This window comes from Perissodus microlepis, chromosome 14 (genome assembly GCF_051167445.1).
Source record: "Perissodus microlepis isolate ML-2025 ecotype Zambia chromosome 14, ASM5116744v1, whole genome shotgun sequence".
In the NCBI taxonomy this organism is placed as follows: Eukaryota; Metazoa; Chordata; class Actinopteri; order Cichliformes; family Cichlidae; genus Perissodus; species Perissodus microlepis.
Window position 1 is genome coordinate 27,794,746 of NC_140474.1, and position 16,240 is coordinate 27,810,985.

Here is a 16,240-nt window from a genome sequence, read left to right on the forward strand (position 1 = left end):
TATCGCTGCGCCCTCTCCCTATATACGCTTTCCCCTTACCCTCCCCTTCTCTCTCTCTCTCTCGCTCCTTGTCTCCCTTTCTCTCTCACATATGCACACACACATACACTCAACCTCTCCTGTGGTCCACTGGTCTCCTGCTAATGCTGCACCGTCCACTGACTGCGAGATGTTCAGTCCAGCTTGTAAAGGCTCTGCAGGGGAGCCGAGGTAAGGCTTTCACCCTCGTCTCTTCTGGAGCTGAGATGTTACTGCTGCTGTTGTTGGCTGCTGACAACTGCTAACTGAGAGCCAAATGCCTGATGGGAAGAGCACAAAACATGTTTGTGTGTGTGCTGATTTGTGTGAGAACTCACCAGCTGGAGTAACGGGCTTTTTGTTTGTTTTTAGGTTAGGTCTGGCACTTGTGATCTGCATACACGCACACAGCAAAGGGAAGTGATCGTACTTCCTTTTATATTCATTTATTTGTGGTCTTTTTTATGTCTTCTTAAACTTAGGAGTATGTTGTTGTCTGCATGCATGCAGGGAGTCTGCTGAGAAAGAGCCTTTGGAAATCTGATGGCATGCAGATATTCTTCCCTCCAATGCAGCAACAGTGCTGCAATGTCTTTTTATGGTGGTGCACTCTCTGGCGGTTTATGACACCATGTTGTGTTTATGTGTGTGTGTGCGTGTTTGGGGGATGGTGAGTGGGGTATGAAGTTCTGCATATGTGAGTGGGTGGACAAGAACAGTGCTTCTTAATATTTTCATAAATTCATCTCACTAACATTCATGCCACAGGAGGAAATCCAAGGCAAGCGATAGACGCTCAGTCATTCAAACACTCTTTTATGAGTAGAAGAAGAGGAAAATAGGAGCACCTGAATCATTTCTGAGATGTTACTTTCTGACCTGTGTGTCAGCCAACAGGTACGAGTCTTAATGTACTCATGAATTTTCCAACAATGTGCTGGTGGGAACTCATTTGTGCTCATGTGTGTATACATCACGGTGTATGTGTGTGAGTGTAATATGGAAATGTGATCCCTGCTGAATGCAGTGCTAAAGGAGAAATGCAATAATAATATTAAAACCATTACTCTTTGTCCCTAAGAAGCACTGCTTGTTTATAACATTAGGCTCTCAACACCTTTCAAGACATCTCACAAGCACAAGCATTGTGCTGTAATAGTAAGGAGGGAGTAGATATGCAAGCGTCATCTGATGAAGAAATGTGACGCATTTCTGTTGTTCCTGCAGGATACTTTGTGAGGTGCAAGATATTATGTGCCTTTTGCGTGCTGCTCAGATGGAGGGGGTGGGGGGGGGGGGTCCTCTGGTACCAGCCAGCTGGAGAGATGCTCTATCCTGCTAGATTTCACTATCACCATGATGGCACTCTGGGAATTTAAAAAAAAAGTTATGGCAGTTAAATGTGTCAGATGTGGACTTACAGTAGATGAGGGGGTTTTTTCCATGGCGTTTTGCTGCTGAAGGGTATGTCTTTAAAACATTTTTTTCTTTAAATTTCACATCCCTGAGTGAAAGCAGAGACACCAGTGCCCAACACACAAAAGCTCCTTGGTTCGAGAAGGCACAAATCCCTGCTATGGTTTTGTCGGGAAAGGCGTCTGGTGTTAAAAAAAAAAAAAAAAAAAAATCTGCCAAAACTAATGTGTGGATCCATCTGCTGTGGGGACCCCTTGTGAATAAGGGAACAGCTGAAAGACGCTTTGGCAGCAGTGACACCGTCACAGTGTTGCTTTGGCCAAACAGTAATCCAAACCTTATTTTAAAAAAACACAGAAGAGAAAAGCAGCAAATATTTTATTTCTTCATGTTTTTGTTTATTTAATGATTACAGTTCTACTTCTATGTACACTTTAATCTGTACTCATTTAGTGTACTACCTTCTGATTCAAGTTGGGTGGCCAAGATTCATACCCCCAGCTCCTCTGGCTGGATAAACAGTTAAGACGATGGATGGATGGATGGATGGATGGATGGATGGATGGATGGATGGATGGCCCAAATCTACAGTTACTGTATGAAGATTTGGGCCATGAAGAATTATAAGACCACTGGGTAATGCATTTTTGTCATGAGCTGTGCCTTCAGCTTAACCCCCCCACCCCCAGCCCACTCCAGTTATGAATGGTCAGTGATGGCAGACTTTGGGATATTAATAGCTTTGGAGCTTCAGAATCGTCACATCAACCAAAAAGAGACTCTTGACACAGCAGTCCCAGACTAAAGCGCTTTACAAATCACAGTTCTGCTGTGTCAAGTGGACGACTGGTCCTGCTGGCAGCATTTCACGCAATCTGCTGATGATTCAGTTCAAAATACATGATGGCTAATCTGTACCTCTCAGGTGGAGTGAATCCAGGATTTGTCCCATTTTCTTAGAGCAAACACACCCTGCACACGGTGCATGCAGACGAGCTTACAGTGAGTCAGTGTCAGTCATTTGCATTTAGGAGTTTTTTTTAACCTTCTTTTAAAACAGTGTTCAGTGTGAATAGTTACTGCGTTTTGTTCATCTGCTTTAATCCCATTGGATTTAAAAGGGTTTATTTATCATGTTGCCTGTCTCATATCTTTTGTCCCCATATTATCTTGAGCAGTCCACTTGACGGCTGTTAAAAATCAACCAACACCACTCAGAGACTTTCTTCTATCCTCACAGAACTCCTGTCCTATTGTCTCTCATCTCCTCCTTCCTCTCCCCGTCATTATCACATCTATGAATCCCTCAATCTATCAACATTTCACATTCCTCTCTCCCTTTCTCCCCTCTCTCTTTTTTCCCAAAAGCTTTGGAAATACCAAGATTTCTGCACTGATTACTCACCATGTGTCTGGATCTTCATACACAATACATTTAGCCCCAAACCATGATGATCCCTCCACCACGCTTTACTGATTCACATTATTCACATTGCCCTTTCCCTTCAAACGTGGTGCATACATTCTCACCAAAAAGATCAACTTTTGGCTCATCAGCATTTTCCAGAGAGGTCTTTAGCACACATCTGATATTCTCTATGTTTTGTTTTGTTTTCCACTGAAGAGTAGAGTTTTTTCTTAGTTGTCTTTCCATTAGCACTATTCCTATCGAGTGTTTTAAATGAGTTACGTTGATAAGAGTTTTCACCTTCTATCATATTTGTAGGATGTGCTCCTCTGCAGAGTAACAACAGTCCGGGGTTCCCTCCATTTGTACACATTTTGTTCACTTTTTGTTCTTTTTTTGTTCTAGAAATCCTTTTGTAGCTTTTTCCAACTTTGTGCATTGTTGTAATGCATCATCTACCCAGACTCTGACATTAACCAGACTTTGTGTGTTTATTTATAGCGAGGGGCGATCTCATCTCCCAAGCTTTTAGAGAAGTTGTTAGCACAGAGATTCCCTTTTATTAGCACGAGTTCAAATTCAAGTCCAGCTATGTGTTATTTTTTATAGACAATGGTTTTATAAAATTGAGGCTTAGATGAAGATCAGACCGAAGTTGATCAAAAAACTTGTGATTCCAAAAAGTGTTTCGAGACTGAATTTTGCACCTTCACTCCACTTGAACTCAGTTGTATTTTACTATTTTTCCATCGTGCTTTGGTTACAGTTGAGAATTATTTAGCCCTCAGTAAAGAACTATTACATTCTTCCTGTTTATTCCCTTACCTTCTTTGCTGATGAGATCAGCGCACACTTTAATACAGAAACACATGAGTCATCAGCTGCAGAGGGGATTTGCGTTAAACTTCCTCAGCCTGTGTTTGTATTTGTGTGTTCCCATTTAGTGGAAAATGAAATGCTGTGAGGAAATTGCCATGTTCTCACAGCACACCTGATTAAATTGCTTTTTTGTAGGCTGAGCAATTGCACTTGCCCCTGGTTGGTGTCTGGTTGTGTTTGCAGAGCCTTGTGTGTTTGGCGTCAGGGACAGAAACGGGAAGTATGTGAATAAGTGGATTTTCTTTTTTCTGGTCAATGTTGCCGAATAATGGGATTAAAAGAAAGGAATGATAGCACTGTGTCACCCGTGGGTGGAGGAGGCGCAGCACGTGCGCACATGTCACAGCTTATTAATTTGAGCGCATGAATGTGTGCATGTGTCAAAATTTATGAATGCATGAATGTGCGCCTGTGTGCACATGCGATGCCTGCTGTTTATGGATGTGCGCTCTCATCTCTCTGTGTGGGTGAATTGGAAGAGTGGGTGTATGGGTGGGCTCGCTGTCATTTTTACTAAAATCCACTAACAAAGCAAGGAACCATGGGGGGCAAAAATGGGAAAATAAAAATAGAATAGAAGAAAAAAGGAAGGTTTATTGCGCAGAGACCGACTCAAGAAGGAAATGAAAAATATATCCACCTTCTGCATATTTCTTCAATAACAGTTCATATTGAGGGGGTTCCTAATGATCAAATAAAGTTTGTTAGATTTTTATCATATATTCAATAAAGTATGTTATCTTGGGTTCTAAATCAATTCTGTTAGGTAATAAAGTGCATTGAGTTCCATTACTCACCTCAGCTGTTTTAGGCAAACACACATCTCCACAGAGGATCAAAAATGTGGATTTAATAATGTTTCAGTCCCATCAAACTATATTTAGTACCTCAGTCACTAGTGCTATTCATTTCACAGTGCTTAGTTCAAAATAAAATAGCATAAGAATAATTTTAATAAGACTTTTATGTACACTGAGTTGGACCGCATTTCACCTTCAGAAATCCCTTAATTCTTTATAGATTTAACAAGTTGCTGGAAAATTCTCTAGAGGTTTTGGTTCATATTGACATAATAGCATCATATAGTTTCTGCCCATTTCTGCAGATCTGTCAGCTGAATATTCATAATCCAAACCTGTTTCACCATATCCCAAAGATCCTCTGTTGAATTGAGCCCTGGTGTCTGTATTGGCCCATTTCAGTACAGTGAGCTCATTATCATGTTCCAGAAACCAGTTTGAAATGGTTTGAGCTTTGGGGCTACACTGTGACTGTAAAGGGACAAACATGGTCAGCAGCAATACTAAAGTGTGCCAAGAAACTATCCCCCACCATTAAAAGCCTAGTTATAGTTGTAGAAGAAAATCCCAGTAGATCAACACTTCCTGAAATACTGAGAGCAGCTTATCTGTCACAAACAGCGATTCAGCATTCAGAGTGACTTAAAATCATCTTTCTTAATGATTCTGATGCTCAGTTTGAACATAAGCCTTGATCATGGCAACATGCATATATTCACTTCCACCATGTGTTTGGCTGATTAGATGTTTGCATCAATGAGCAGTTGAACAGGTATACAGTAATAAAGTGGCCGGTGAGTTTAAATGTGTTTTTAAAGCTCGCAAAAACCTTTAAAGGACATCAGCCGAATACAGAAACTCATCACTAGAAAACAGCTGTGCAGTACCAGCTGTGTGCATGTGATATTCAAAGACCAATATCCTATGAAAGAAATCCTATGACACATTCATATATTCTCTGGTAGTCAATCAATAGGCAGCTTTGGTTCTTCTGTGCTCTGTGTGCGTTCTAACAGATGGTGATTAATGTGAATGAGGCAGGAGCCATTAAGCAGAGCATCAGCTCTGTTACTAAATCAGCAACCCTCTGGTAAAACCTCATAAGACTAAGTAACCTATTAGTGGCACAGAAGGGGAGGCCGGTTGGGAGGAGGGAGAGAGAGATAGACGAAGAAAAGCGAAAGGTCTCTCGTGTCTGTCTGTGTATTTCCCCCTTGGGAATCTATCTAATGACTAAATACCTCATTACATGGCTGTGAGAGATGAAAGAGAGGAGAAGCGACACAGAAGACATAAAGATGGAAATGTTGCGTCTCTTGTGCTGTCCCGCTGCCACCAGCTGCCGGGAAGAATTGCTACTGAGAAAGACACGAGGGACTAAAGTGAAATAAACAAAACTCGACCGATGGAAGAGAGAGAGAAAAAAACCCAGAAATTGAATTTATAAAGTCTGAGATAAAAAAATTATGAGACATAAATATGCATTACTTTCACACATACAACACAAACATACTCAGTGACCACTGTGCTGTTTATGTTACAGTTTTTCTGACTGCTACAAATCCAAATGCCGTTTTCTGAATCCAGTGCTGAGTCGTCTGAACCCATTTAATTAATTTATCGCGCTTTTGGCAATTTACACATATAGGCATGATTGGCAGATCTTGTTTTCTCTACTTCTCTACTACTTTGTTAACACATTCTTACTCACTAAAACACCCTGCATTGTGATGCATTTGGTATGGGTGGTGAAAGATAAACACAATTACAATCACTGCTAACACAAAACAAAACAACATTGTTCACACTTGTATACATTTTTTGAGAATAACAGCATAAGCATAGGTGACACCATAGACTGTATATAAAAGATGGTTGTACCTGCTGAAATGTTACCCATCGGTTTTGCAGCCTCAGCATTAGTGTTTTGGTCAGCACCATGTTATTTGTCATTTATTTATTAATTTGGGAGCCAGATGTGACAACAATTAGGTGATGGGGAAGTACTGTCAGCTAACGATAGCAACTTTGGTTAGCAAACTATATAAATAAACTGTACAGCTGCAAAGCAAAGACACAAAAATCTGCTACTTAATAAAAGGCTAGAAATTTGCTAACCGAACATGACTAAGAAGTCTAGTTCGATGACTCGAATTGGTAGATGAAGCCTGTAAATCAAAGTAACCACGTCAATAAACCCACTATCCAGACTGATTGATGAGTTATTTAAAAGTCACCGCCTGTTCCTGGTGTTATGAAGAGCAAAGCTACAATGCTGTGAAAAAACACTTACCTCTTGATTTCTTAGATTTTTGCATATTTTTTGTATTTGAGTAAATACAAAATGATGACACATGATTTCATTTTCTTAAAGAAGCAATGAGTAACTTCCCCCTTAAGCCTGATAACTGGTTGTACCACCCTTGGCAGCATGAACTACAAATTAAGTGTTTGTGGAGGAATGCTGGTGCTAATTCAGCCACACTGGAGGGTTTTCAAGCACGGACAGCCTGTTTAAGGTCATGCCAAAGCATCCCAATCAGATCTAAGCCCAGACTTTGACCAGGCCACTCCAAAACCTTCATTTTGTTTATTTTGAGTCATTCAAAGGTGGACTTGTTGGTGTGTTTCAGATCATTGCATAGAACATATGCCTATAGATCATTATAATTTCATGTACCAGGTTTTTTTAGTACTATAAAGTTAGACGTTTTGAAGTCTTGTGGTCTACGGGATTGATCCATTAGTACCATTTTTTAACTGGCTACAAACATCTGAGAGGCAGAGAAAACTCTTTAGAGTGAAAGGAGAGATTTTTTTCTTCTTATTCCTTTCAAAATCCAAAATGTCCCACACACATTTTTACTGACTGGTGTTTGTAATGAATACTTATACTTAAGTCTTATATATACAGAAAAGGGATGTTTTGATGGGATTATTTTGGTTTTGCCAGCAAAGGGGTTTTATATTGTCTTGTATTGAAACAGTCCTATGAGAAGAAAATATTGTTTGAAAATTGTGTTTTTTGCAAACAGTTATGAGATAATGGATGCTTTCAAGAAATGGGTGCTTGAAACTGTGAAAACCAAAAAACGTGTATGAAGTGAAGACGGTCTTCCTTTCCCCAAAAGACATTTTATTGCAGCAGTAAAGTTCAGTTTTAAAATATGTCAATTTACAGGATTGCCGTAGCTTTAAAGGATTAATCATATTGATGCTAGGTTCAGCATCAAGTGTTCTTTCTTTATTATTTCTCACCTTGCTATCGACAACTAACACACAACATTGTAAATGCAAAAAAACAAAACAAAACACACACCCTCTTATCTGTCATGCAAAAAGCTCTGCTTTTTAGGTTGTTTCATCAGCATCACGTTAACAGAAGAGTGCTAGGAAGATGCTGTGAACAGCAAACCTGTGCTGGAATAGTGTTGTGACATTAGACACTGATAAAGGATATTTATAAGATTGCAAATGACTCATGGCCTGTTACACAGATGGCCCACTGGTCTAGCTACACAGTCAGATCAGGCTTTACAGTTTCATGAGCAACAAAGAAAATGCAGGATGTGTTATACCTATGTATATTAAGCTAGTCTTTTATATGGCACAAAGTCCTGCTAGAAACAAGTCTTGCAACTTGGCAGCTATCTTGGAAAAAATCCCGAACATTTGAAGATTTGAGAGCTGAAGTCCTTGCTATAGAAATGAATGGAGATGGTAGGAGTCATCTCTTCAATGTCACTGGGTAATAAATTGCATTTATATTAAACTGCCAACAAAATCTAAGTTTAAAAAAACGTACACAAAAAACAAAACAATAAATCTCTCCTTTTTCCAAAGGTTTAAATCACTTTTTACCAGTGAACCATATTTCTACTGTGCATATCCAAAGTTTTACAACAATACATTACATTACAATCCATTTAAAGTAGTGTAGTTTATCATAATCTGATTTATATTTTCCAAACATTATATACACTTGATGTGTGTGTATGTGCTTCCTGGGAGGCAAAAGGAGTTCTCCAGGCCTTAGCCAAGTTTTAATTAATACATTGATAATTTATATATTTCTGAGCAAAATATAAAAATGAGGGATGGCTCAAGACTTCAGTACAGTGCTGTACATACAAATTTTGTACATAATCATTTCATGTAGCAACCACTATCATTTATTTAAAATATTTTTTATAAGTTTTTATATTTTCATCATGGGAGCATTGAACAAATGCCATGCTAGTTCATGTTTCTCTACATGATTATTGCAACAACAAGGAGATATGCCGCCGATACAGCTGATACAGTCGTGAACCTTCACTCTGCAGTCATCAGTGCATCAGTGTGACTGGCTAATGTTTCCCATTTTAGCTACCGATGTCACACAGGGACGGGACAATCGCCATCCTTAGCATGCCTCACGTCTCAGGTAGACCACAACTGTCTGAGTGCTATGTCTTCTCTATATAGGAAAATGTCTCTGGCACAACACAGTGCCATCGTCAGTCTTTATTGCTGACACACTGCGTACAATAAACGAGTTTGAACAAATTAATGGAGTTTAACAGTTACCATGCACTTGGTGTTGTTTGTCAGTTGCGAACACTTTGGCGACCTGGTGACATCAGCCAACTGGTTACTGTCGGGTGATGTCACCCAGCCCACTTACAAACATCTGTGGTGCTGTGAATGCACGTTTCAGATCTCAAGGATAAAATGAGTGTGTTGCAGAGGAAATATGAGTGTCATAAATATCAGCATTCCACAGTTTTTATAAAACTGAACTTGCAGTTTGCTCTTTCTCAGGCTAGCGTTAAACTGGCCACGGTGAAATACCTACAGAATAGACAGATATTGAGTCATCAGGTATTAGATTTAACAAATGAAGCTGTGCGACACTAAACAAAGAGAAGATGATCCTCTGACTTAAATCTGCCAGCAAGTAGTGATACATGCAGCACACATGCAGTTACTTTAGCTCCAGATGACGCTTTATTAAAGCTATTTTTACCAAGAGAAACATGCTTATATTTTTGTGATCCTGTTTGCAGGGTGTGTACTTCACACAACCGCAAAATTGTGTCATCACTATAGTGACAGCTTTTCATGTTCATGTTGTAGTTTTGGCCAAGCAGTTAAGACCTGCAGCAAAGGTCTTGTCACTGGCTTGTACTTTATTTTTTACTTGTCCCTATTTTATCTTTTGTTCTTTAGGTTTTCCGATCATTCAGTAATCTTATTTTCTAACCTGCTATGGCATCATTCTTTTATTTACATATTTTAGGACTATCAATAGAAATGGGGGGAAATTTTAAATTGGTGTTAAAAGTTGTTAGTTTGCATTTGTTCAGGAGGGTTGATTTTTCCTGTTTCATCCACAAAAATGTTTTGAAAGTAACATCTGGCTCCTCGGCTGCTGCGTCACCAGCTGCTGTCTAACTGCTCCCCTGTGCTGTTAGGTGCCCACTCATTTATACAGAACATGGATTCCTGATGTGTCATAAAACTTTGTGTGTGTGCGTGTGTAGCATAAAGACATGCCTCTGTTTTTTGTGCGACACAGTAATTTGCAGCATTTATTGAGCTTGATCTTTCATGATACTGGATACAAAAGACCAAAATTTTCAGAACCTTTAAGGTTTGAGAATCAAAGTATTTTTTCTTTGTCAGTCTGATATTTGCATTTTCGTCTTGCTGCTGTTGTGTTCATGGTTTCTCACATCTCTAAACCACTAGAGGGAGAGTGACTGACAATCTTAAAAGAGACTGAAAGCATGCTGATAATTGAGAATTTAATTGTGAAAGCATTACGCCATCACATTTAACAGACTTCTAAAGTGCTTGTTTGGTTTCTTGTTCTCACTGGATATGTTATGAAGTGACCGGAAATGAAAGTAGCTCTCTTTGAATACAGAAGGACGTGTTGCCTATTTCAGTGTGAAAAAGAATAACTGAAACCATTCTTTTCAATTCAACAGAAAAGCCTTGGGGGGAAAATTGCATTTGAAATGATACTATGTCTGTTTGAATGGGTTTTATGTCATTACTTGTATTTATGGCATGCTTTGTGACAGCTTCACTAGTATGGCAGCCACAGAGTGGCTGGATTAGCTACTGTTGAAGACAGCATCTTGTCAAACCACGCCTGTGAAATTAGAAAGCTGCTATTCAGTTTATTGTTAAGCTGGAACTGAAATAACCTCTATTATTTTACTTGTTCCAAATGGTAATTATTCCCCAGCTCCTTATCACCATATCATTATCTATACGTGAACTTTCATTAATGTTCCTGTTGCTGCAAAAAATGTCCATAGTGTCACTTCCCTTGACAAAGGTATGGGGGTTGTCTTTACTAACTGTTACTTAGCCCCATTTGGAATTTACTTTTTTTTTTTTTTTTTTTTTTTACAACTTGTTATTTCAGCTTTTTCTTTTATTTGCAAAACAGGCTCCTTACTTTAGAGAGTTATTATTTGACATCAACACTAAACCATATTTAAACTTTAAATTTTAAACCTAGCCTGTCGCTACTGCTTATTTTACATGAAGAGGAAAGACACAACGAATAAAAATCTAATAATAATAATGATGATGATGGGTTTACGCATCATTTATAGCGCTATACTCAGGTGTTACAGCGGACTGATGTTAGTAAGGTGTGGTACTTTAGCATCTAGCTAGCACCCACACAGTGCGTCAGCTAGCTAGCTAAAGGTACAGCTACTCTATTTTCCAAGGAGAGAGAAAAGTGTGCGATAACTTCACTCAGAGATGGAAAAAGATGTAAGAAAGACAGAACAGAAGACTAATTTTATAGGTAAGGAGTGGCATTTAATAGACTGGTCATTTAAAGCTTACATGAGATATTGTGCTATAATGTTAAGTTGTGGTAAGTTTTTTTTTTTCAACTTTGAGACGTCCTGCAAAACAAATTGAAGTATGTTAACTTTGCTTTAGTCACCTGTCGCATGAAAATAGTGGGCAGTTTAATGCAGGCGAAAAGGGTTGGCGTTTGCAGTACTGTGGTGAAATTTACTCCATAAGGTGCAGTAAACCTCAGAGCAGCTGCCTGCACACAAAGGTCACTCTTGGGTTCCCCCACCTTTAAAATCCCACTTTAACCCCTGACTATATTAATTTTCCTGTGAGACTCTGTCTCCACACCTACAGAGTCTCCACACCTATAATGTGGCAAATAGACCTAGATTCTTTTAAGTGTTTTTCTCTGATCGTGGTCTGCATAACAGAGTTCACTCATCAGAATTAGAATGGCCATATTCTAGTCTATTAATACTATTATATTATAATATTAAAATGGCCCAAGGTTAACTTTCCTTAAAAATAGCTGGTAAAAATGTCGTTCAAGTAGCTGCTTTTGTTTTTACACTGCTAGTATATTTAACAGCCTGGACCTCTGCAGATCACAAACACACTGCACATTGAAATTGAACTGTTGAAAAACTGAGGGCTTGTAAATTCTGAGAGTGTCAACTCTGGAGTGAGAAGAAAGGGCGTCAGGAAGGACACTCCCTTTGGCCACAACATGAGTGGTTTCGCTGCAGTCTTTCTGCAGAACTGTTGGGCTCTTTTTTTCTTTCCTTCAGAGGAGTGTCAATGCTATGTAGTGCAACAAAAATAATCCAGTTTGACTCCTCTGTTGAGCAACTGGCATATTTTCCATTCAACACAGATTCCTCTGATACACTTCTAATAGATTAGAAATAGGAATGACGCAATAGAAATATAGCTTTTTGCAGCGTTAACCTGAAGTTTCCACAATCCACATCAAAATGCTCGATCAACTTATCAACTTTGCTTATTCAGGGACATTTTTGCATGTGTGAGTGTAAACAAAATAAGGGGGCAGTGCAGGCAGTTATTGCATTTCCTGTTGGACAGCGTGTAAGCAAGAATATAACGTACATGTGTTTTGGTTGTGGTTATTGAGATAGAGCTCGATGCATGTGTAGCCCATTACACGTGTGTTTGTGTGGGAAACAAACCAGTGGTTGTGGCCCCTCCTCATTTGGCTCCTCCCCTACCCTGCTGAAATATGTGTACCTGTATCTCTCAGTGTGTCAGATTTGAGCGCGGGTTTGACAGACTGTGAACCGGTGTTTCAGGAAAGTTGTTGACGGGTCAAGTGGCAAATTGGACAACAGCAGCTGTGGAGAGGCAGGTGAAAAAGAGCAGGGAGAGAGAAGGGAAGGCAAACAGAGGGGGAGAGGGTGAGAGAGGGAGTGAGACAGAGAGCCTGGGTCAGACAGAGACAGACAAAGTGCAAGTATACAGAGAGTGTGTGTGTATATATATATATATACACACACACCCATAGAGGAAGACTATCAGCAGAGCACACAGTTCCCAGAGGAGAGAGGCAAAAGAGACTGCTGAGAAGGTCAGACTGACAAAATGCTGAGGAGGAGAAGTGTGTCATTTGGTGGATTTGGATGGTATGTATGTGTTTTCATTCAATGCTCACGTGTGTTTAGGAAAGTTTGCATTGTGCATGTCCATGCTCATATTTGTGCCCATTTACATGCAGTTCTACACTGTGTTTGAATCATTCCCATTGCGCTTTATAATCAGCTGTAGCATGTGCCAGTTGTTGTTACTGTACAGTGTGTGAATGGGTGGAGTAGAAATGTAAACTTTTTTTATGAAAAGGAAGGATGGGTGGAGGGCTTAGCCTGCTCCTCTGTGTCACACCTCTAACACTTTGTCCTCTGTTTGTCTGTGTTTGTGCGTGTGTGTGTGTGTGTGTGTGTGTGTGTGATCATTTACAGTTTCACTCTGTGTTGTCTCTGTTGAGGGAGGGATTATATTCAACAGGCGACTTTGTTTCTGCCTGCTGGCAGTTATGGTTGTTGTTGCTGCTGTGCTGGTAAAGGGACGCAGCTTGTTCTGGTAATGCTCTCCTACTATATTGGCAGAGGGAAGTTCCCATGATGCAGCGTTAAAGAAGCTGCCAGCAAGCCCATTTAGCACTGAATGCTGTGACACACTCGGATGGAGTGTTTTTGTGCATTTGGCTCCCTTGCTGCTAGTCATTCTGACACTGAAGCACATCTTCAGAGCACTTAACCTTCCCAGCTGGGCTGATGCAGCATAGGCCAGAAAGGCTGCGATAACCTCGAACAGACAGAGCTGAGGAGCAGCAGCAGCAGCAGCTTTGCGTGCAATATGTTGTGTTTTGCAGAAAAAAAAAGCTGGACAAAAAAAAAAAAAAAGATTTCAGATACACTAATTTTTAAAAAGAATGTCATAAGTCAATGGTGATAGCGAGAAAATAGAATTAAGTGGTCAGAAGGTTTAGATAAACCACAACTGCTTTAGTTTTGACTGATAATGGGTTACGGGTCCAAGTGCAATTCAAGTACAGTGCAGTCTCAGCACATGTTTGAATGCTCTTGATTGAAGCCTAGACATTATTCATCCACAGGCTTAACGGAAGATGAGTAATGCACAGTATGATAATTCCTCTGCTAGTTAAAATATCCTCTAATGTCTCTCTGTGATACTTCTCTGTTAGAGATCCAGTCTTTTTAATCCTTGGGAAAAAAATATTTCCCTAAAAGAAAAGTTGTATCAGCATTTTATGAAATTCTTAAACCAAACAATAATTCCACGTGTTAAAGCTCATGGAATAATGTCTCTAATTTTCTTCTTTTGAATGCTCAGTGTGAGATGAAGGGATATGTTAAGGGGGATTATTTTTCTTTTCTTTTGGATTGCTGTTAGAAATGTACAAGATTGTGTTTTGTATGCTGCTAAGATTAGGCAGGGTGTGACGGGAAAATACACTTCTCACAGGTCTGATGATAATGAACTTGCAGCATCCGGTGAAATTCTTGTACATTGTCAGTTGTAAACAAAGAACATCAGCATATAAGTATTTAGATATTGTACAAATTGATTCTTCCGAGAAGTTGAACCCTCTTCATTTTGGGTGTGAGCTTAAATGTAACCGCATCCAGATGCAAACTGACAACATACTACTGTAAAGTTCCTTAAAATTCTGTTTACAGTGTTTTGTTTTTGAGCAGTTTCAAAGTCTTAGTCACATTAGGTTTACCTTGCCGCAACATAAAAAAGGAGATGAATACCAGAGTACGGGTGAGAAGAGGTTTTATCTTGAAATGGAATAGCAGGTTGGCTCAAATGGCTGATGCCACCAAGGCAAAGACAAGTGAGCTCCCCGGGAAGCTTGCCTCAGGTATGCTTTTATCCACACCTGACTAGTTGTGGCCAATTAGCACCAGCTGAACACACTGAGTAGATTAGAGGCTGCAGAGGGACGTAACACTGTAGTATTTAATTATCAGTTCATCTAGTCACAAATTTGAACATTTTTTGGTTCATCACAGGCGCAGATATGGATAAATGGAAGCTGTTTGAACATCTGCTAATCAGCACATTAGTAAATGTAAAATCAAATGTAGAGGTGAGGAGGACGCTGAGCTTACTGTTACCAAACAATGGTGACCATCTGTGACTTTCTTTGGATAAGAAAAATGTACTCACTGGCCACTTTGTTAGGTACACATATTCAACTGCTTGTTAGCATAAATAGCTAAGCAGCCAATCCCATGGCAGTAACTAAGTGCGTTTAGACATGTATACGTGGACATGATGATTGAGCATCAGAATGAGGAAGGTGAGGTGATTTAAGTTAGTTCTCTGGGCCTTGCTAATGTAAAGTTCACAGGAGATTGGTCAAATTGCTTTAAGCTAATAGGAATGCAACAATCACTCAAATAACTACTATTAACAAACATAGTATGCAGAAGAGCATACTTCGCTCAGGCTCACTAAAACGGGATGATGTAAGATTGAAAAAAAAAACCAATCGATCTAATGATTATTTTTTGTGGATGCAGGGTCTGAATTTTTCCTAAACAACATGAAAGCATGGATCACTCCTGCCTTGTATCAGCATATAAGCCTGGTAGTGGCGCTGTAACAGTGTGGGGGATATATTCTTGCCACACTTTGATCCTCTTAGTACCATCTGAGCATGCAACAGCCTACCTGAGTAGCCTGAGCAGCCTACCTGCTGGCCTTTATGACCACAGTGTACCCACTGTATCTTCTGTTGGCCATGTCCAGCAGAATAACACACTATGTCACAAAACTCAAATTGTATCAAACCGGTTTCTTGAACATGAGAATACTCACTGTACTCAAATGACCTCCACAGTCACCAGATCTCAATCCGAGCTCAATGGAGCAATTTTGGAATGTGGTGCAACAGGAGATTCACATCATGGATGTGTAGCTAGCAAATCTGCAGCAACTGTGTGATGATGTCATGTCTGTATGGACCAAAAATTGTGACGGGTGTTTCAAGCACCTTGTTAAATATGTACCACAAAAAGAAATTCTGGAGGCCAGAGGAGGTCTAAACCCAACGCTAGCAAGCTACACCTAATAAAGTGGCTGGTGAGCATATATAGTGGTCTGGTGATGAGATTTTGCTCTCATAATATGTTTTAACAAACATATATTATCATTTCCCCTTACCTGTAATAAATTGTATGATTTGGTGGATTATTGAGCCATAATATAGATGGTGTGTATTTTCAGCTGCTGCTCTGTTACAATATGACTGAGGGTAATTCATCTGTCACAGCACAGTCATAAAGTCCAATAGTTGTTTTAGGAACATGATGAACTAACTGCAGCTAAATAAGAAGCTTTCTGTTCTGACATTTGAATATCA

At 39.6% G+C, this 16,240-nt stretch overlaps 1 protein-coding gene across 4 annotated transcripts in view; it reads left to right on the forward strand.

The window, feature by feature from the left end:
* Positions 1–16,240, forward strand: part of rap1gap2a (RAP1 GTPase activating protein 2a) — a 90,816-nt gene continuing 74,576 nt past the window's right edge. For 2 of the 4 annotated variants that reach the window (XM_084951707.1, XM_084951709.1), the window contains exon 1: positions 1–210. In XM_084951707.1, the coding sequence (XP_084807833.1) occupies positions 92–210 (119 nt within the window). In that variant the 5' untranslated portion in view covers positions 1–91. Of the gene's footprint in view, positions 211–896; positions 916–12,608; positions 12,972–16,240 lie in introns of those variants that run through there. The other 2 variants (XM_084951715.1, XM_084951712.1) reach the window with 2 other exon arrangements.